General features: G+C 48.3%; 1 protein-coding gene across 1 annotated transcript in view; it reads right to left on the bottom strand.

Annotated features, from left to right (window-relative positions):
- Positions 1–7,525: 7,525 nt before the first annotated feature.
- Positions 7,526–21,546, bottom strand: part of KCTD16 (potassium channel tetramerization domain containing 16) — a 61,024-nt gene continuing 47,003 nt past the window's right edge. Inside the window, exon 3 of the mRNA XM_030504689.1 lies at positions 7,526–16,474. Within this exon, the coding sequence (XP_030360549.1) occupies positions 16,023–16,474 (452 nt within the window). The 3' untranslated portion in view covers positions 7,526–16,022. The remainder of the gene's footprint in view (positions 16,475–21,546) is intronic.

Consider the following 21,546-nt stretch of genomic DNA (forward strand, 5'->3'; position numbering starts at 1 on the left):
CCCATGGGGAGACAGAGCCCTTGGAGGCAGTCCAGGATGGACACGGAAGTTGAACAGGTCAAGGCTCTCTTTTGCAGGAGCTGTTTTTCTCTTCCACACCTCAAACATTGCTTGAAGCCCCCAAGAAGGTGCCCCAGTCCCTGCTGGGTGGGAAGAGAGCAGGGGGACCACTGGAGCAAAGCAATCTTACCCCACTTGGGTGCACTGAGCACTGCTTGATGCCCAAAATGTTTAATGAGGCACTTTATTGCCCCCCTGCAGATCAGTTGCCTATATGATCCTTCTCTCTTTATTTTCGGGGTGTGAAATGTAAGCGGATTGTGTGTAGAACGTGAGCCCGGGTCGGGCAGCAGAGTTGCATCTTGAGCTCCAAATGAGAGATCATGGAACTGCAGGAGCTGTCACCATGTGCAAGAGTGCCAGGAACAATCAGTGGAATTACAGCCCTGTTCTGTACAACTCTTCAGCTGCTGGTGTGGAACTCTGGTACCATCAGAACTGCTGCAAAAACTAAATACTACAGCGTGCCCAATGTGGGCTCTGACAGCAACAGTCAATCCTGTCATTCTGACAGGTCCCGGTAGAAAAAAATAAACCAAAACTTGAGCTGTTGTTGCCTGCATGTGGCTGAAAGGATCACAATGAATGGTGTTGGTCAGCTCCTAGGGAGCAAGACATTCAGAATACTGCACAGTGCTTCAGGAAGCTGAACTCCTCAGAGCAGCACAGGTGATGTGACAGACACAAGGATGCTCATTATTAGAATGGCTTCAACCAAGCACAAGTGGCCACGTTTCCCCCTTCCACTGGATGTCAGTGGAAATGGAAACAGAATGTTCAGCTAATCCCACTTGAAGGTCTTTTGCTTGTCCGGAGCTGTGTGAAAATATTGAACTTCCATCTGAAAATACATAAGGAAAGTTAATATATCAATTAAAAAGCATATTTTACACTCAAAACTCTGCTGTTGATAAGGCATTAAGAGCCTAATTTTGGGCTTGAGCTTGGATCTGGGAGCAAAGAGGCATTCTGAGTTAATACATGTAGTATTCTTATTAAATAATATTCACTGCATAACGACACTTCCAGAAGCCGCAGTTTGCCCCAGGGCTGTGCTCACACCACACTCCAGCCTATGTTTTTGCAGGGGATTCTTTGCTTATCTTATTTATTTCCCAGATTTTACAGGTCAAAGGGTCTTTCCTGGACAGGGGCGAGTTCAACCTCAACTGCTCTTGCAGGAGTTTGGAATGTTGCTTTCAAACGTTTCACACAGATCAGCTTTGGATCATTGTTGTTGTGATCCATAGCGCTGGCAGATACCACACTGAACGTTTCCATCTGCTTCTGAAGATAGCATCAATCACGTCTGTTCCTGACAAGCCCTAAGGTGAAAAACATTTATCAGTATCTATTAGAACAGTCTATAAAAAATTCAGAAATGACATTTCATAGAGGGGTATGATCCGGTTGGAAAATAGCAGAAGCTTGATGCTTTCCCTCAGAAATTCTGTGCTGCCTCTCTATATAGCTGCTGTCATCACACCATCCCCACACCTCCCTCCTCTTATTTTAGCAGATCCTTTTTATATATTTCCACGTCATTCCCACGGGGGAAGATTCCAAAATGGGCGAGCAGGAGGCCAGACCCTGCTCCACTGCCTCAAAACCAGCAGCATCAAGCCTGCAATTTTCTGTTGGCTCCTGCCCCTAAGTCCCCAAAGCCAAGCACTATGCAGGGATCCAAGGGGACTGTGTCTGGCAGGGTATAGGACCCACTGGCATGCTGTAGCTACAACTCCTGAGAGAAAAGGGGTCGTGGTGTGTGGCTGTGGGAGATGCGCCAGTCCCATGGGGCACACGGGTGGATTTGGGGGGTCCTGGTGTCCGACATCCACTCCTAGAGCTGCCTATGTGCTGGGGCAGCAGCCCTGGGTGCGGGTCCTGCCCTTCATGGTGGTACCAGGGGATGTGGGCTCTGCTGCGGCTTTATTCCCCAGTAACAGTCAGCAAGAGTCAGTGGGATCCTTTCTGTTGCTCCTCTGGGGCAGGGTGAGCCCTGAGCCCTGCACCCCATCGCATGGGGACCAGCCAGAGAGGGCTCCAGCCCAGGCACGGTGATGTTCTTCCCTCTGCAGCGAGCACAGCTACGGGCACGCTTCTTCCAGCAGACACAGCATTTGCCCAGGAACTGTCGAGAACTTTATATGCTTGAGTTTGACACCATATACATTTACCTGTAACAGTAAAATCAGTTGGACCATTAAAGCAGATTATGCGCTAATAATTATGCAAATATTCCTTCAGTGAAACTATAAAAATCTCATGAAGATTTAGCACATGGCTATTACAAGGAGAGAAATATGTGGAAAATGAAAATGAAGATCATCATTAACTTTAAGGAGTTAGGGGAATTTTTTTGCTACCATTTAAATACATGATTTGGGATGCCTTTGCAGGTTTAACCTGGAGGAGATGATTAGTTATAACAGTGCTAAAATACAGCTGCAGGATGAAAATATGGTCTGCCTGGAGAAATGATGGCTGGAAAAGGAGCGCTCCTGTTCTGTCCTTTAGAAAGAGCTGGAACACAGTATTAGGGCATTCATAAAAAGCATTTGTATTTCTAGCAGGTAGATCTAAAGGGAATATCCATTATCCTGTTTCAGGGCGTAGATTAGTGGTTGGAAGGAACTGCACAGTGGGTTGACCCCCTGCCCCTTACAGTGCCCTTTCTTTGAGCTCTGGCTGGAGGAACAGGGACCGGCTGTGCTCTGGTGCAGGGCAAAGCCAGTCACTGCCTGCCCCACAAGCCACAGCAGCTTGATAGGGACCATATGATCCTGAGGTCCCTTCTAACCTGGTATTCTGTGATTCTATGATATTTCACCATGGTCCATGTTACTAAATGATGTAATATTTATGAAGAGACCAACCCAAAGGAGCAAATTCAGTTTAAATTATGGAAGCTGGGTTCAGCATCCAGGTCCTGATATAACACTTGGTACTTAATTAACTTTAAACACACAGGAACTGCTGGAAGTGTATGGTACATAGCGATAGGTGATAAAAAAAGCTTTGCTTTTTGTTGTGCTTAATATTAGCTTCGGCATGTTGAAGTCAGAAACCTAAAGTGCATTCAGCAGCTGGCCCTGGTGTGGTACCCAGCAAGGTCCAGCCCCTGTCAGTCCATGTTGTGCCAGGGTGAGGAGCAGGTAGTGCATTCAGAAGCGGTGCCTTGGGGGGGTGTATAAGCCCTGTGCCTCTCTGAGATGCTCTGAGTGTCCAGGGAGAGCAGCAGGAGAGGGGAGGTTGCTGCAGATGGAGCTGAACACATCACTCAGAGTCTAAAGCAGATGAAGAGCTCCTTCCTCCCCACATCAAGTCTATAGTGCCAGGTATGCAGCCACAGCAGTGATTACCTGGTACATAGGGGAAGAAGCGAAGGAAACGTTCTTGATCCTGTTTTGTTTGCGGGGGGGCATCTTGTGCAACTGCAGTTAAACTGCTGGGTTTTGATTCTGCATCGCGAGCTGAATTTATTTCCCAGCCCTAGTGCTGGAAACACAAACGTGTTTGTGAGTCAGAGATTGGTGCTAACACTGCGATGCTGTGCATGGTGTGAGGCAGGAGCAGGGGTAAAGAGCCAGAGAATGTTTTCTGTCCAGTGCAGCTTGCCCTAGCCAGAAAGGGAGGTATTAGCTATGGCACAAAGACATGAGTGATTAAAAATATATGAAATTATGAGGGGCAAATCTTTGATCTTTTGTGTTGACTGAAAGCTGCAAAACTGCACAGAGGCTGGTGAAGGCTGGAGTAATTGCTGTAGTTAATTTGGATCAATATACTGGGTTTGTAGACAGCTTAAAGAGCTGAATTGGAATGTAGAGGCAAATGTGGCGGGAGCTGTGTGGGGAATAATCCAGGTGAGAAGAACAGCTCCAAGCAGGATACAAAGCTGGAGGGAAAGGTGGAGACATTAGGGCAGGGGAGAAGTGTGGCTGAAGGTATCTGGGCTTCTGCATTTTAGGGGGCTTCATCTTGTTGCTGCTGCAGTCAGGGACCAGTTTTCCCTTGAATAACAATTTTACTTGAAAGAAGAGAGGGAGTTGGGTTTGTTCTGTTTTTTTCTTTTTTTCCTGTTGTTTTGTTTTGTTTTATTTGGGGTTTCGTGGTGGTTGGTTTGGTTTGGGTTTTGTTTGCTTCGCTTTGGTTGTTTGCTTCGCTTTGGTCTGTTTGCTCCACTTTGGCTTGTTTGCTTTGCTTTGGCTTGTTTGCTTTGGCTTTGGTTTCTTCCTACAAGTCTGCACAGCAGTGACAATCCTCCAGTAAACACTGCAGGGGTTGTGGGACCCACTGTGAGCTCTGATTGCCCAGAGCAACAGAAGAAGGATCCCAATCTCTTCTGCAAGAGCTGCCGGCGCCCAGGAGATTGCAGCTGGGGTCCCTGGACATGGGAAAGGATTTTGGTCCCTGTTCTCCCTGCACTGAAGACTCTCACGGTGGGTACAGGAGCACCCGGAGCCTGGCGCCCTGCCCTGTGCTTCCTGGAGCCCAGGAATGGGCCCACGGCCAGGCAGCCGGCTTGAATGGATGGGCAGGCGCCTCCAGGCTGATAGTGCTGTTAATTGAGGGATTATTAGAGTAGAGACATATTTAATCCTTCTACTACTGCATGTGTGGGCATTGACCTTCACTGTCACCAGCCCATGTTGTGCACCACAGTCTAACTGGGTAATTCCATAGCCGGCAGCCTGGCTGCATTAAGTGCTGGCAAGCACGCTTCCATCATCATCATCATCGTCACTATCATCATTATCATTATTATTATTATTATTATTGTTGTTATTGTTATTACCTGCAGCCTTGCCTGCATCCTCTGCATTCATTATCAGCTCGCCTAAAGCCATGCTATTTCAGCCTGTGCTCTCTTCAATTCTCCCAGGTTTTGGCTGAATTAATTCACTAATGCAGAAGGCCGGGGGAGATGGGGTGGCAGTAGGAAAAAATTATGTTTGTGTCTCACATGGCTCTGTTGCACAGGATTATCCAGCGACACACCACAGGTTGCCCCAGCCCTATCTATCTATCGAATATATATCTATACATCCTCCATCACCAAGAGAACAACATAAGCAAAACACTGTGGTCATTCGCAATGCTTACAGTAAGACAGAGAGCATCTTATAGCAAAGGAGAGAAGGTCTCAGATGAAATGGTCCTAATGAACAATTACAAATAGATCAGGACCTATTCTTTTGGGCTAATGGTGACGAAAAAGCTCATAGCTACATGAGTAGCACCATTTCTTTAGCGCTGGTAATATCACTAAAGTACATAGTATTCCCAATACATTATGTTAAAATACACATATTAATGTCTCATTGGATTTTAAAAAATATTAGAGTAGCTTAATAACAACTGCAAAGTAACGCAGGCACGATCAGAGAGGAAGAAGAATTACCATTTTGTATTGTCTACAAGCACTGGTCCTTTCAGGGCCCTGGAGAGGAGCTGTGCCAAGGCAGGCTCTTCATTTCACCTGCAGGTAAACACAAGCGAAAGGAAAATGTGGATTTATCCTTGGAGGTAGAGCCAAGGTGATGGCTGTTGCTATGTACAGGCCATTATGCACTGGAGCCCTTTATCTGTTATTGCTCATCCGTTATTGTAGGTTATTGTCATTTAATATTGGCTGATAAAGAGGAAAATGTGGTGGGTGCAGCAACACCCAGCACTCCAGCCTCCAGGATTTCAGGCTTACAGATGAGGTCCAGGACGCTGGGGCAAATGCAGGAAGAGAATCATAGAGACAGAATCCCAGCCTGGTTTGGGTTGAAGGGAACTTAAAGCTCATCCAGCTCCAACTCCCTGCCACAGGCAGGGACACCTTCCACTAGAGCAGGTTGCTCCAAGCCCCTGTGTCCAACCTGGCCTTGAACACTGCCAGGGATGGGGCAGCCACAGCTTCTCTGGGCACCCTGTGCCAGCGCCTCAGCACCCTCAAAGAGCCTCCTCACGTTCTGCTCAGCAGCTCAACAAGTCCATGTGCTGGAGGACATTTACAGTCAAATGCACTCAATAATTTTTGGCAGCCCAGCACTGTCTGGAGCTCTGTAAATACTTCCCAGGCGGTTCAAGGGGTTAAATCCCAAGCAGTTTCTTCCCCCATCCTCTGCTCGCCCAGCTCTATTTCACGGTAAATGGCCACTCTCAGGAATCGCAGGCATCGCCTCCCGGTTCCACCAGCACTAAATCTTGAAATCAGGAACGTTTTGCTTCAATAAAGACTAAATAAAATCTGATAAAGGGGTTTAGATTCGGCAGCCTGGAGCAGCACAGGCATGCCTGACTGCGAACTCAATAAGATGAGATGGTTTTAGTACCTCTTGGCTGCTGTTTGCTGTGATCTCTGGGGCAAAATGATCCTGATAGCTGCACCTCACTTTCTCCTCCCATAAAATGGGCATAATAACAAAAATACATCTGGAAAGATGCTGGTTTATGGCACATAAAGGTGTTTACAGTATTAATGCTTTTAGTGATTTCTAACAAGTCTCTGATGAACCCATTTTTCTCAAGCTTATCTTTGGGAGGCAGCTATTTTACATGCAGTCAAATGGCTTCAAGTTTTGTTTGTCTTGCTGGGCCTTAAAAATCCCAAGTGTTTTGGGATCACTCTCAGTCATTAGTGATATTTCTGTCATCCCCGTCCTGCTCCGTGACCCAGGGTTACAGCAGCAGCCCCGGTGCAGAGCAGGACTGTCACCACCCTCACAGGGAAGAGCTTCTGCCTAAGCTCTCATCTCAATCTCCCCTCTGGCAGGTTAAAGCCATTCCCCTTGTCCTGTCCTTACAGACCCTTGCCCAAAGCCCCTCTTCAGCTTTCTTGTCACCCCTTTAGGCACTGGGAGCCTTTTTTTTTAAATATATTTATTATTTCTTATGTGACAGAAAATTCTGGTTTATCTTGAAATTCAACTTCTGCATCATATTTTTAATCTTTGAATGGGATATAGACCAACCCCAGCAGAGATGCTGTGTGCTTTCAGGGGTAAAAAGGGAATACCCTAGTGCCCTCCTTGGATGAAGAGCCTCTTCTCTCCCTGCAGCTCCCTGTGCCAGTGGGATCAGGGAAGAAGCACAGGGATGATTACATTTCCTGCTTTCAATGCATAATTCCTCATTGATTCCACAGGCTTGTGGCTGGCCAGGTGACAGGGGTGTGCTCAGCTGCTCAGTGGTGTATATCCAACAAAAAGCTTTGCAAAGATGACTCCCAAACCGTTAATTGAACTGTGTGACCCAGGCTGTGCTCACCAGCCCGGTGCTGGGCCCAGCACTGCCTGCGGTGCCGCGAGGATCAACCACAGTGTAACCAGCACCCAAGGATGGGGTCACCCCTGGTCACCCCCCAAACACCCACCCAGGGGTGAAGCTGGGTTGGAGTAGGAGCAGGTACCATCCCCCTCCTGTAAGAGCATGTGATGGGTTTGCTGTGGGTCACACAAACGCCGAACACCTCTTTTGTCTTTGGCTGATTTTTATTTATCAATAAAACAATACTACAAAACATGGGAAACATCTGCATTAAATACAGATCCGCTGTTACTCTGCCAGTTTTTAACCTGCTGTATTTACAGAGCTCTCTCTGCAGATGCTGAGTGATGGGGCTGGTCTCCGCAATGGGGAGAGCAGTGGAGCAGGAAGAGAGGTTCTGCTGTGCTCTGCTCGTGTTCTGAGACAACCTCCATGTCTCAGTTCCCTGCAGAAGGTTCCTCCTTGCCTTGCCCCTGCCCTCGGTCAGTGGGGAGAGGCGGGAGGTGCAGGGGCTGCGTCCTGAGCACCACAGTCCCACCAACAGTGGAGGGATCTTCCTTCTCCAGTGGATACCGCATTCCATCTGCTCTGGGGGCACAGCAATTACGTATTCCCAATCCTGCCAAGCCCATGGTGATGCCTCACCCTGCCTGCGGGAATTGCTCCACTCAGAGAGCAGAAGGGGCAGCAGCCTCCCCATCCCAGACCTTCTTCTCCATACGGGAAGTGCTTGGGCAGCTTCTCACTGGTCAGGTTAGAGCTGGGGAGAGGCTTCCTCTCCTCTGACAGGGTTTGAACAGCGATGAGTTGGTGCCATTCTTCCCACCACCACTTACCTGTGTGGCACAGAGCTGGCCTGGTGCTGCCCGCCCCGACCACTGCAACTCCATCAGTGAGGGAAAGAAATACTCGTGTGTGTGTATATATATATATATTTCTATATATATAAGCTCCTTTAATTATATAGTTGTAAGGCATATTAAAGTTATTTTCTGATATCACCTGGTACCAAAGGGAAGCTCTCCTGCTTCCCATGCACATCACACAGTGCTGCGTAGGGAAGGTAATTAAATCCTCAGTAATTATCGTACAGGTATTGTAACTTGAATTATCTTACAGGTATTCTAACCCGAACATCCATTGCTCTCACACTGGCCCTGACACAACAAGAGGACCAGGCACTACTCACAAGTGTCAGGTATAGCAAAATGCAGGTTCCTGCCCCCAGAGGCGTGCAGGCAGTGCAGTGCTGAGCCCTGCTCAGGACAGAGGCTGGGAAAAGCCCGTGTGTAAGGGGGAGACGCTGAATCGTGTGACAACGGCCACATGGCTGCTCTAAAAGTGAAGGATTTCAACTTTTGTTCTCATTTTTCAGTTCAAACCTGAACTAATTCAAACAGAATAGAGCAAAAATGGGTATAAGAAATCATTAATAATTTCTTTGTTGCTTGAAGCATTTCTTTCGTTTCAGTTTAGACAAAATGATATTTGTAGTTTCATGTTAAAAACCCCAACTTTGTTTTGTTTATTCCAAACTGTCATTAAAAACCCCTGATCAGTCAGCACAATCAGAATCCAGCAGTCACAAAGGTCTCATCCACACACACCTCATGTCCTCGGCTGCAGGCACGGTGGGTTCCTGTGGGAGCCGTGACAGCGGTGTGGGGCTGGCAGGGACCCATTGCTGGCCGCACAGGCCCTGGCGTGCAGCCGTTGGTGCAGGAGGCAGACGTCTGGGGTGGGAATCGTGTTCTCATGTGGCTCCAGGGCTTCCAGCGCCAGCCAACCGCAGGCTGGAGCAGCGCGAGCATCCCGCTTGCCATCTGAGGAGCCCTAACCTCCAGCAATGCTTTGACTTCCATATGCTCATGCAGACACTGTAACAGCCAAATCGCTGCGATGGTGAGGCGCCATATGGGGAGAGCTCTGCAGCGCTGGGCTCTTTCACCTTCTCCTGGGAAGTGGCCACCAGAAAGGGCTTCTTCTGAACAGCCATGTGCCACAGATTAAAATGAAATTAAAGAGGTCACCTGGGGCACTCAGCCCCCAAAATGAGCAATGCCTGGGTTCTGGCTCCTTCAGACCCAGGCCTGCAGTGATGCTTCCCCAATTTGAGTAGGGATACTGCACATGGGGCTGGAAGAGTGATGCGAGCCGGGCCAGCGCTGAAGCCCTGATCCTCCCCCAAGTGGCTGTGCAGAAGGGAAGAAGCTGTGACAATAAACCCAACTGATGAGCCTGTCATCCCAAGGACAGCACTGCTGGGGGAGAGGATGGCAAATGGCTGCCTGCCACCCTCAGCAGCCGTTCCCTCTTTTCATCTTTCTAGCAGCTCTGGAGGAATGTAGAGCTTGCTTACCAGGCATTATCTGTGGATGGACGGCATGGGGACAGCTCTCCACCTCCAGAAGAGATATCCCACCTTTTCCTCTGTATCCTTCTCCTCCTGCTGTGCCCTGTGCTTTCTCCATTTGCAATGAAGCCAGTCCCTTTGAAGCGACAGAGGATAAAAAGTATTCGAAGTATCCTTGTAAATACCCTGGCAGGTAGCCCCTGATCGACGATGGCTTTTCCAGAAGTATTGCTGCTGGTGACAGTACTTTCAAAATCATGGCATCAGAAAATCTCTCTTTCAAGACAGAGGTGGAAGAATCTCACCTGTGACCGTTCAACTGGTGTTTTCAGCCCAACCCAGAAATAAATGAGGAAAAAACAACCCCACCACCTCCTAGGGAGAGTAACCCCCAGCCTGCAGGAACCAATGCTAGATTGCAGGCAGCAAGAAAGCATGTATTTGTGTATGTACATATGCATGTATCTATGTGTGTGTATATGACAGTTGAAGGATACCAACTTACTTATTCTTGTCTGTGCTTTTACAGTGTATATTGCACTGGTTTATCTGAATGGCAGGACACACATTAACTGCACATTAGCATTTTCAACACCCCAACACTGACGGCCTGCACTTCTCACCAGCACGCTGTGTAATGCCTAACTAGCGCATTGGGATGAGGAACACCAAGCAGTTCTCTTCATCCATCACCACTCTGAACACGAGGTTCACCTCTGCCGCCAGCACCTCCCAGCCTCTAGAAACAGGCATTTTTTTAGCAGCTGAACCACAAGTACCTGGCAGGTGCCATTGCAGGAATGACTCCACACAGGTCACTATGACATGGTTGGGTTTTCCAAGCTGTTTTTTCTTTCTTTCATGGTGTTATTTGTACCAGGGAAATACAGCAGGCTAAAAGCTACATGACTATTTTCTTTTTTACATACCACAGTAGAAACAGTTACCGAGTTTATATTTGTCAGAGTCACAGTAGTTGATGCATATTTGCTATTCACAGACTGCAGATATTGCCAATAACCTCACTGGTGGGACTGACAACACGGGAGATACATGCATTCATGTGAGACCATTACCAATGATGTCTTATACTGTATTAAGCACATTCATTTCTTTAAACACCTTCCAGTAAAATTGATTCCTTGAAATTTGTAGTTAAAACTTTTTTTTTTCTCCACAATTATTACGCACAAAATAACCTGTAAACAGTTTGACATTACACGTATGTACAAGTGAACCACGTTGGAAAGTAGAGAGGTAATTCAGTGGGTGCCACTTAATCTACATCAATGTGCAACAGACTGACTCAGCCTCGGCAAAGTCATCGAGTGCTTGTATGAGGTTCCGAAAATGTAACATATGCAAGGCCCCGAGTAGGTGAGGACGTTCCCAGCCCCCCCCGCCCCGGTGTCGCGGGGCAGCTGCGGGCCCTGCTGCCTCCTCCGAACCTTCTGCCCTGCTCAGCTCCCAATTCTGCCTTTTCCCATTTGCTTTCGCATTGCTATAGTTTAAAATCTGTAATATCATCCTTATAAACTGATCCCTTAGCTAAGGTGATATCGCTGCCAAGAAAAATAAAGAGTGTCTTTTTATAATATAAATAATTTTAAATTTAAAAGTGCTTTTTTGTTCTTTTAATCTACAAAACCCCGTTGGGGCATAAACTATCCATAAGATCTGGACAATTATCTTGTACCATGATACACATGGGGCCTTATGCATAAAGTACTCTACAAGTCAAGTCCATGTTGTACTTGCAATGGTGGGAAGGGCTTCAGGGCAGGGTGAGAACTTGGGGGGGGTGTTCTCCAGCCTTCCTGGGGCTTGGAGAGCCGCATGTGGTACAGCTGAAGGACTCCATTACGTTATGGTCATCGCCAATAAAGATCAACCTTTGTTTTCTCCTTCAGCCACAGTCTTGCAAGTAAAATAATAAATGGACTCACTAAAGTAGCATTAAAACCCAAAACATTCTCCAGAGTGCTGTGAGGCCTCTATATGGTGCGTGCATGTGATTTAGCGGAAAAAATAAAGTCATTTGGTTCCTACAGGTCTATGTAATCCCGTGTTCTCCCTTGGTCTCCCCTCGTGATTGCTCTGAGACCTGCTCAAGTCCCCCCACAAGGCACTTGCCCACCCTGCGCTCATACAGGGGTGCATCAGCCTCCCCACTCCTTCAGCTCAGTGCCTTAAGCAAGACTATGAACAGACCGTGGCAATGAAAGACCGGCCCGCACAAGAGCATCCCTAAACACCAGACCTCTTTGCCATACACAGAAGTGATAAGAAGCATAAGTGGATGTGAATTTATTATAGCTTAATGGCTTCCCTCACCCTCACTGATGTAAGTGCCCGTTTTTCTTGAGAAAATGTATTTTAGGGGAGTCTCAGTCCCACTGAAGTCAATGTAAGTTTTCAAATTAGTTTCAACAGAACCTGTATTTGGTCTTTGTTGTGTGCGGAAAATAGCTCAAATCCCATTTTTGCTCCCCAGGTATTTTAGAAAGAATAAAGTTACTCTTTTAACTGAGTTTCATTCCAGCTTGCTACCGCTAAGTGACCAAAAATGTGCTAGGGACAGACACGGGTTCTCTCACTGAAAGAAAGTAGAATTGAGCTGAATATTCCCAGAGCTCCAAACCCAGCTACCTTTCAGACAACCTGTTATTTCCAGTTTCATTTCCCCTCACTGCCATTGCATCTGTCCCCCTCCTTTCCCTGATCACCCCATATCAGCTGTAACATTTCCATGCCCACCTAGTGCAGGAATTTCTTCCTGCCCCTTCCAACAGTCAATGGTGCCACATCCTGAGATGGGGAGAACCACCATGCCAGGAAGGCAGGAGTGTATGCCTTCCTCCCACGGTGCATGCATCTACTGTAGGTATGGATATGGACTTGTATGTATGTATGTGTGCACAAACACTATTCTGGGGAATATGTCTTCCAGAGTTAACACCTTATCACCCTCGTGTGATAAGAAATCCTCTGTGGACAGGGAGGAGACCATCACCACCAGCACAAGGTCTGGTTGCTTTTTTCTGACCCGCTGCCGCCCGCACGTGAACTAAGGGGCTGTGGAGAGCAGCATTTTCCACGGCCACGCTGCCCGTCTCTGCTCCTCAGCAGGGTCCAGTGCCCAGCTGATGGTGGCAGAATGAGGTGCCCAAGACGCGTGGGCTGCTTTGGTGGGGTGCCAGTTCTGGCCATGGTAGGTGATTGGTGTCCAGAGCAAAGCAGCAAGGAAAGGAGGGGAAGAAGGGGCTTGGAAGCAGCAGTAACAGATGCTGTGCAGCATCCAGCGGCTGAGCCCCACCGGGAAGGGGAGAGGGCTCCCCACCATTGCCCAGGGGTTGTTGGCAGCAGGGGCTCTTACATCTCGAGCCTGCCAGCACAAAGCCTCAAAGCACAGCCCCATAGCTCCTGTGAAACAACTGCAACATGACGCTGGATCAGAAATTGAGACCCTGCAGTAACACAGCAGCAGAAGAGCACATGAACACCCGCATGTACCTCCATATCCAGGCACCCGCTCTCCTCCAGCCCCCATCCTGGTTGTGGTTCCTGGCAGGTTGGCCTGTGTGTGATTACTGAAGTTTAAGACCTTTATTTCTGTAGCACTGGAGAATAATAACATTTCATCTAAAACTGAAAGACATGAAGGCCACATAAATCAAAGCCCATTTGGGCGCATTTCGTTTGGTCTAATTTTTCTACAGTTATTAATCATCGCACAATCCTGCGCGCCTTGAACATCACTGGAACACACACACTCACGCACACACTCACAGAGCCTGTTCTTCCACTGTCACACATTTTAGAGCCCCAGTATCTGTGACATTAAAAAGAGAAGGGGATCATCTGGCATGGTGGGAAGGACAAGGTTTTAGCTGCAGCCTGCTGCCGGTGGTGACCCGTCCCAAAACCACACACTCAGCTGGAAATTGGAGTACAGCCCTGTCTGTCCCCCAGTTTTGTTTGCTTGGTGCCGGAGCAGGGGGGGCAAGATGTGGGAAATGTTGAGTAGGAAAAGAAAAATGTTATAAACTAACCAACAAATAACTAAGAGCAGCCAAATCCATGGATCTTGTGAAAAACATCAATTTCCATGTGAAAATTGGCATTTTGAGCAGGTAAGCAGAGGGCTGCATGACTTCCAGGTCTGAATTGGTTCTAGAGCCTGATCCAAAGAAAGTGCCGCGTTTTCTCACCGAGCCCTGCTCTTCCCAGTCAGCCTCTGCTTCACAACCCTCACTCTGTTACCAACGCTGATGTTTGCTGCAAGAAACCAGCACCCTCCTTCGTGTAAAACCTCAGCAGAGATGATGCCTGCTGCCACGTCCAAGCCCCATGCTCCAAAGACGGGGAGATGTACTTCCTGGAAGGGTTTTCCCCTCCCCAAAGCCAGCTCATGCTCAGGGATCCCTCTGGACAATTATTGCTTCCTTTGCTGCTGGTAAAATTTGCATCTCTCAATAAGCACTGCTGCAGCTGCGCAATGGGTACGAACCTGTGCCTGTGTGCCTGGGCAGACCCAACACCAGTGTCCCTGCACTGTCCCAGCCAGGCGGGTGGGTGCGATGGAGTCCTGCAAGGATGAAGACATCACCTTGTGTGAAAAGAACAGAAATCATCTGTGCATACTTGACATCACCTCCCATAGCAGCCTCTGAAAGTAAAGAGGAGGGAAGCCCTGGAACCTGCAGGACACTAGAAAAGTTAGAGTCAAAGTGCTTTGTGTTACCAGTACTATCACTTCCCATATTTTTACATATATATGAAGTATCTCCTTCTTCCTATGCCTTTAGAAAACAAATAATTTAGCTCAAATACTCCAGCTGCTTTGTCCCCAGCTATGGCCAAAGCAGGTAACTGGAGTAATTCCTTTTTCCATCACTCTCCGTGGCTTGGCAGCCTGAGCTCAGCCCCAAGCTGAGCCCCCAGCCTGTACCTGCACCGGGTTTCACAGACCCTGTGCCTTGGACCACTTGCCAACACCCGGCACCCTCAGCCCTTGCTCACACACTACCCGGCACTGACAGCCTGCTGCACCCCACCGCTCCCCTTCCCCGAGCTCTGCACCCCAGGGCTGTGGCTGTGGGATCTGACCCGTGCAGGACCAGCCCTGCCCATGGCTCCCCAGCCAACGCAGAGCTCATGGCACGGTTTGCTGGCTACCGTCCTGCCACCAGCTGCGGATGGGACTGGCACAGAAGGGGGTGGCTGCGGGGCTGGAACACGGGTACCTCCTCCTGGGGTTTGTTTTGCCTCCTGAAACGTGCATGCCTCCCGTCCTGCAGCAAGGATCCCCTGCCAGTCACTGCACTGCACATGGCTCGTGTAATTCCTTGGAATGGCTTCTGTGCAGGAGCTGAGGCCAAGCGCGCCTGGCGTGCCTGCAGCAATCCACCATCCTCACCAGCACCGGCAGAATTCCTACAGCTTTCCAACTGCGATCAGCATGCGTTCAACCCACTGGTACCGGAGAGCCTTGAGAAACACAACAAGAGGCGCAGGGAGGACACAGAGGGAACAAGATCATCAAAAAACAAACGGAATATTTTGCTGACGGCAACAAAGCCCCACACACTGCTCCCTGGTCTCCACTGAAATACATTTACAGTGTCTCAGAGAAGGAGGGGAAGAGGAGAGAGGGAGAGGGACCGTGGGATGAGTTCTCTACTGTTCAAACCCTCAAAGAGACCTGAAGAAGGAAACAATACATCCAGGAGACTGCTTAAAAATGCTTCTTTTCTGAGAAAGTTGCAGTTGTTAGGAGAAGGAGCCAGAAAATCTTTAAGCAGATATATATTGAATTATATATACATATATATATACAAAGAGATATATATACACAGCATAATATATGCACATATATTATATATACACATGCTTAAGGTAAACTGTCATGGCTAGCTTGTTTCTGTGAGCAGGTGTACATCCTCCCAAACAATACTGTTGCACTACAAGGAGACGGTGGGAGGCAGCAAGCCCGGACCAGGACACTGCTATGCCCATGGGCCACATCCACCGAGCGAGCAGCAGCCGTCCCCTCCCGCACTGAGGCATCCCTTGCCCTCGGCATGGATGTGCCCCTTAAGGTATTTATCTTGTGTAAGACTCAGAGTTACAAAGAAAAGTGTTTGTCATTGTGCTTCCACGACCGGGAAAAAATCTGGTTGCCCTAGGACTAAAATGTTAAGGTGAAAGAGGCAAATTAGGCAGTACTATAGAGATGGATTTTGTTTCATTTGTGACCTAACAAGTAATTATTATTGGGAATTATTTTCATATCACTTAGAACCTTGCTCTAACAGTGAGCAGGTCGTGTGCTTCCCCCGCCTTGAGCCTATAGATGGTACTTCCGCAGCAGTTCGGATTGCCAGGGATGTTTCCTCTCTGGAAACCTGTCTGGGATTTTGATTTTGAGGAAATCCTGGATACACTTTTCCAGCTCCTCCTCAATGGAAAGCTTCTCCTTCACTGCTTTTTTCTTGGTGGAGTTGGACTCCCGGGAGCCGGAGGTGAGAGTCCGGAGCAGGTCGCTCTTCCTGCGGATCTCGGACTGCTGCAGCAGCTGCACCGGCCCCTTCTTGGCCGGCCGGTCCAGAGTCTGTATGTTGGGCTGGCGGGTGACAGGGCCGCAGATGACGGTCTCCTGCGGGGAGCTGGCCTCAGACTGGCTGTCACAGCTCGATGTGGACAGCTCGTTGCACGACGTGCCGCTCTCTCCCTCCTTGTCGCCTTTGCCGTTCTTGCAGCAGCAGTCGCAGTGGGACGAGGACCACCGGGAGGGCTCGCCTGCAAGAGGAACAGAGAGTGCCCGGGTTAGCAGCAGCTCTGACACCCCGCTGTGCCTGTGGCAGGCTGCTTACTCCCACCTCTCAGGCAGGTTTCCTCAATGTCCTCACAAACTGACATCAAAACCTCCACCCAGTCTCAGGCGGGAACTGATCTCCACCAACTCTGGAGCTCCTTCGCCTGCTCCGCTGGCATGTGTTGCTCAGTTCCCCTCGGGGTCATCTCCCCTCCCTGGCTTCCAGGAACTCAGAGAATCACAGAATAAATCCCAGACTTCTTTGTGTTGGAAGGGACCTTAAAGCTCCTCCAGTCCCAACCACCTGCCACGGCAGGGACACCTTCCACTAGAGCAGGTTGCTCCAAGCCCCTGTGTCCAACCTGGCCTTGAACACTGCCAGGATGGGGCAGCCACAGCTTCTCTGGGCACCCTGTGCCAGCGCCTCAGCACTCTCATACTCTGGCACACATTTAGGTCACAGGACACCCCATCATGCTGTAATTTCACAGCTATGGGGAAGAAGGAGGGGTGCAGCCCCCCATGCCATGCTGGAGGGCCAGACCCTGCTAGGGTGTGCTCTATGGGCAGGACCGGACACACCAGCTGCCATCAGGCACATCTAGAGTGTACACTTCATTACCACACAAAAATAAGCCTTTATAAGTTAATTAAGTCCTAATAGATGCTAATTTCACTTAATGAATATTCACCAAGGATGGGCATACAGCGGGTGAGCCAAGGAGGCAGAAAATGCATCTATTCGTGAGGCAGAACAACAAACTGTAGCCAGTGGTGGGTTTTGGGAGGTTCCTGGGATAACCTCAGTGCCACAGGTGGGAGATTTCATTGAGTTTGGATCTGGGGCAGTGGAGAACCTTTATTCACCATGAGAAAACATCAGCTTCCAATGCCCAGGGGACATGCATCTCCTGGGGACTCACACAGTTCCCAGCACAGGGCACGGGTCTCCTCATCCTGGCTTTGGGTGCTGTCAGGGGGACAGGACAGTGCACTGTGTTTTGTAGTGAGAGGGAAGTACCTGCAGCAGCACCCAACCCATGCAGCACCCGTGGCTCAGCAGGATGGGTGCTGAGCCCCCGGCACCAGCCACCACTCCCGCAGCAAACTGAACATCACTCTGATTTAACCACTGAATTCATTAATTAATGTCTAAATGCTTTGAGATTCTGAGATAAAAGAGGCTAATTAATTCTGGCCTGGCTTTCCTGGCTTTCTCCCTGATCTCAGCATATTCGTCTCCCAGTGCCCTAATTATAATTATTATTATTAGAAGCTTCTGAAGAAGCAGCAAAGACTGTGATGTATAATTGACACACAACCATCAGCCTTCCAGTTTTCTCTTCTCTCTCCCTCTTCCACAACAAACCCGCTCCAAGCAGGGAACAGGAATCCCTGTGCAAAGGGATTGCTGGTGTGCAGAAAACCAGGGAGAGAACTGTGATTGATAGAAAATAAAAGTAGCACAGGACCTCTACACTAAAAACAATGAAGAAATGGCGCATAGACCCTCACCCTGGCCATCACAAAGTCCATCACAGATAACCAGGTTGCTCCAAGCCCCTTTGTCCAACCTGGCCTTGAACACTGCCAGGGATGGGGCAGCCACAGCTTCTCTGGGCACCCTGTGCCAGCGCCTCAGCACCCTCACAGGGAAGAGCTTCTGCCTCAGAGCTCATCTCAATCTCCCCTCTGGCAGGTTAAAGCCATTCCCCTTGTCCTGCCCCTACAGGCTTTTGTCTAAAGCCCCTCTCCAAGTTTCTTGTCAGCCCTTTCAGGCACTGGAAGACCACAACTCAAGAAGGGTTTCACATTAGTTCACCCACAAAAAGGCTAACAGAAAACATAACACTATTCAAATTCAAATGCTCTCCATAAGGAACTCCCAACCAAGTGCTGTTTCACCATATGGCTGCATCTGCTTGCTGTGCCCAGCCCCAGCCTGTCCCCGTGGGAGCCCCCCTAGATTTAAACCCTACTAACATCTAATTAATTACTGCTGCCCAGGGGGCAGACCCTCACCCCCCTCTCTCCAACTCCCTGGAACACAGGGGGAGCACAAGCAAATATGTGAAACCTTGGACAGAACCCAGGGGAAAGGGCTGAACACTTCACACTTCTTGAGCATCTTTTCGCTGGTAAATGCTGTTGTCTTGAAATGGAAATACTCAGAGCATGAGGATTCTGATGGCATCTGCACTGGGGAAGTGCTCAGCTCCATCACTGCAACCCCTCCTTTCACTGTAACACCTATCTTGTAATGAAATTTTAATATCACACTACCTATAACTGATTTTCTGTTATAATGCTTCAGACTTATGAAAGTGAAGTGTTGTGATATTTCAGAATGAACCAGAATTGAAATATTCAGAATGAACGCTGAAAATTACTGTTCTACAAGAAATTTCAGAAATCTGATAATTTTTTTTCCTGCTGAATTTGAGATGAGAGCCTGTGTTGATGTGTGAGAACACACAGCAGGATGGAACCTGCTTCCTCACACAGCTCTGACCTTACAGACAGAAGAGCTTATTGTTCTCAGGATTACAGACCTTTTATTTAGGTCCTGCAGTTTTCACAGCCCTTTCCCTGATGTTCGGGGTTACTTTTGGATTGTTTTTTTTCCCAGGGGAAGAGGGACAGCTGAGCCTGGCACAAGACAACAAACTGCAGGTTTGTTGCTACAGATACAGAGATAGCAACGAACTGCTCAGCAAGAGGCACTGGGTTTTCTTGCTCAAAGGGAAGGGACAGTGCAGGGCAGAGGTTTGGCACTGAGCGCTCCTTGAAACACTGTCCAGACATTCCTTACCCCTACACACGTGGGCTGTACCAACCTTTGTCTGTGAGCATCCTAATTCGAGCCATTCTGTTTTACTTGCTCTCAATCCAATCTTGTCCATTTCTGTTGTCCTTGTATTCTTCTTACCGCTTCTCTTGCTTTAGAGCCCTAAAGCTGTTTGCTTTAGGGTTCTAGTTCATATTCCCTTTCTTCTTCCTTATCCCTACACCTTTAACCTCTCAACTATTCTCAGGCTTTGCTGCCTCTTCCACACTTTATCTCTTCTGCTAGGGCTAATTGCAGCAAATGATCCCCATCTGAGCAGTAACTAACACCACAGCCAGGACTATTGGCAGGTGGGAATGGGGTAGCTTCCACTCTGAGCCAGGTAGCCTCTGGGCCACCCTTGGCCAGCCCCCATCCCCTCCAGCCCATGAGGTCCTATTCCTGGAGCACTTGAGGGCCTGATGCCCTCGCCTCCACGCTTCCCTTTGTTTCCAACCTGGTGAAGCAAATATTCTCCTTTCCACACCAAAACCATGGAAGAGTTGAAGCTTTTAAAAATATTGCACATTATTCATATGGTAAATAAAAATGGATTGCCTCTAGGTCTGAAGATAAGGTGATGTTGGTGAAGTGACAATTTGATTTCGATCACTCATTCATGCATGCACAACGCCTCGAACAATTTTTGCATCCATGCATGAATTAAAGGTGTTGTGATTGATGAGAGACCAAGGTCTAATTGGTGTTTTAATAAATACATTCTGACTTGGTAATCGAGCCAGATTTATCAGCAGAAAATGCCCCTGTCTAAATAAAATTACCAAGGTAAAGCTTAGGAACAATGACAAATGCCATGCAAGTAATTGGCTCAGGAATGGGTGCTGGCAGCAGGACGGGCATGCGGCAGGTTTATTTGCATTTAGGATCAAGTATCTTCAGTCAAATTTCAGCAAGCAAACAAAGCCAGGGATGGACTTGACAGTAATGTTATTGCTTTGAACTCTCCCATATGTTCAAAGGCAGCAGTGAGGGGGAAAGAGGGGAACTGGTGGAGCCAGGACATGAGCTGCTCTCCTCAGATCCCAGCTTCCTTCCTAGTCCAGCCTACTAATGTGATTTTTTCTATTTTAAAGGTTTTTCCATTTATATTTTCTTAACCTGCCAACCCGGTGCAAAAACCAGAATTATTTGCCCATGGCCTTTCTGTCTGCAGAGGTCTATGACTCGTGCAAAAAACCTTTAGCCTGTCCCCAGCCAGCACATACACTTCTATCAGGAGGCTCTCTCCCAGCACTGTGTCATTTTACCAGCACTCCTGTGATTTTCCCTAAAACACTGAAATCTGAAAATGAACTTAGGTAAGAGTATCAGATTTGTTTGAAAATAAAAATAAGTTCCCCAAATGGTGGAGAAAATATGAGACCTGGTGTTAACATACCAGAAGGCATATTAAATGAGCCAAAATATTTATATATGGATCTTTCTCAAAGTAACATGTGATGAAGTTGAAATTCAGGGTGGGAAGGGAAGCACAAAGTGTGAGCAGCAGTATGGTAAAAAACAGAAAGCATCTGAAGAAATTGCTCAACCGTGGCCATCAGCATGGTCAGGCATTCCTGACTGCCGTGATGTACCCCACGGTGTGCAGGCTCCCCCTTGCACTTCATAGCAAAGCCTGTTTATTTAGAGGAAAACTACTTTCATGGCCAATTTGCTCTTTTGGGTATCACTTTTGTATGCAATAAACAGCCTTGAGTTCACATTGAGAACAACCAGCCACTGGAATAATCTTCCCAAAGAAGTGGTGGACTCCCCAACACTGGACACTGTTAGATTTGACTGGACAAGGTGCTGGGACATCTAGTCCAGGCCATGCTTTCCCTAGAATGATTGGAGCAGATGATCCATAAGGCCCCTTCCAAGCTGGGATTCCATGGTTCTATGATACCCAGCAAACCCATCCCGGGAGGACTCTTCAGCTTCAGGCATCTCCCACCACAACAAGCTGTCGGTGAGGATGGCTGTCCCCGCTGCAGGAGCAGCCTGGCCTGTCCCGTCATCATCCTTCCCAGGATAGGGTGATACCTCAGCAAATGTCTCCATCATTCATTCAGGTCATCTGTCAGCTTCTAGTTGTTTCTGATTATGGTCTCTTCAAATCAAGCCTTTTTGAAACCTCTTTGTCAGCCTAACCATAGCTGTCTGCTTCACCAAATCCTCCTCTTTTAGCACTGTAAACATCATTCAGGCTTGCACAACCAGATTTAT

This window comes from Strigops habroptila, chromosome 12 (genome assembly GCF_004027225.2).
Source record: "Strigops habroptila isolate Jane chromosome 12, bStrHab1.2.pri, whole genome shotgun sequence".
Classification (NCBI taxonomy): domain Eukaryota; kingdom Metazoa; phylum Chordata; class Aves; order Psittaciformes; family Psittacidae; genus Strigops; species Strigops habroptila.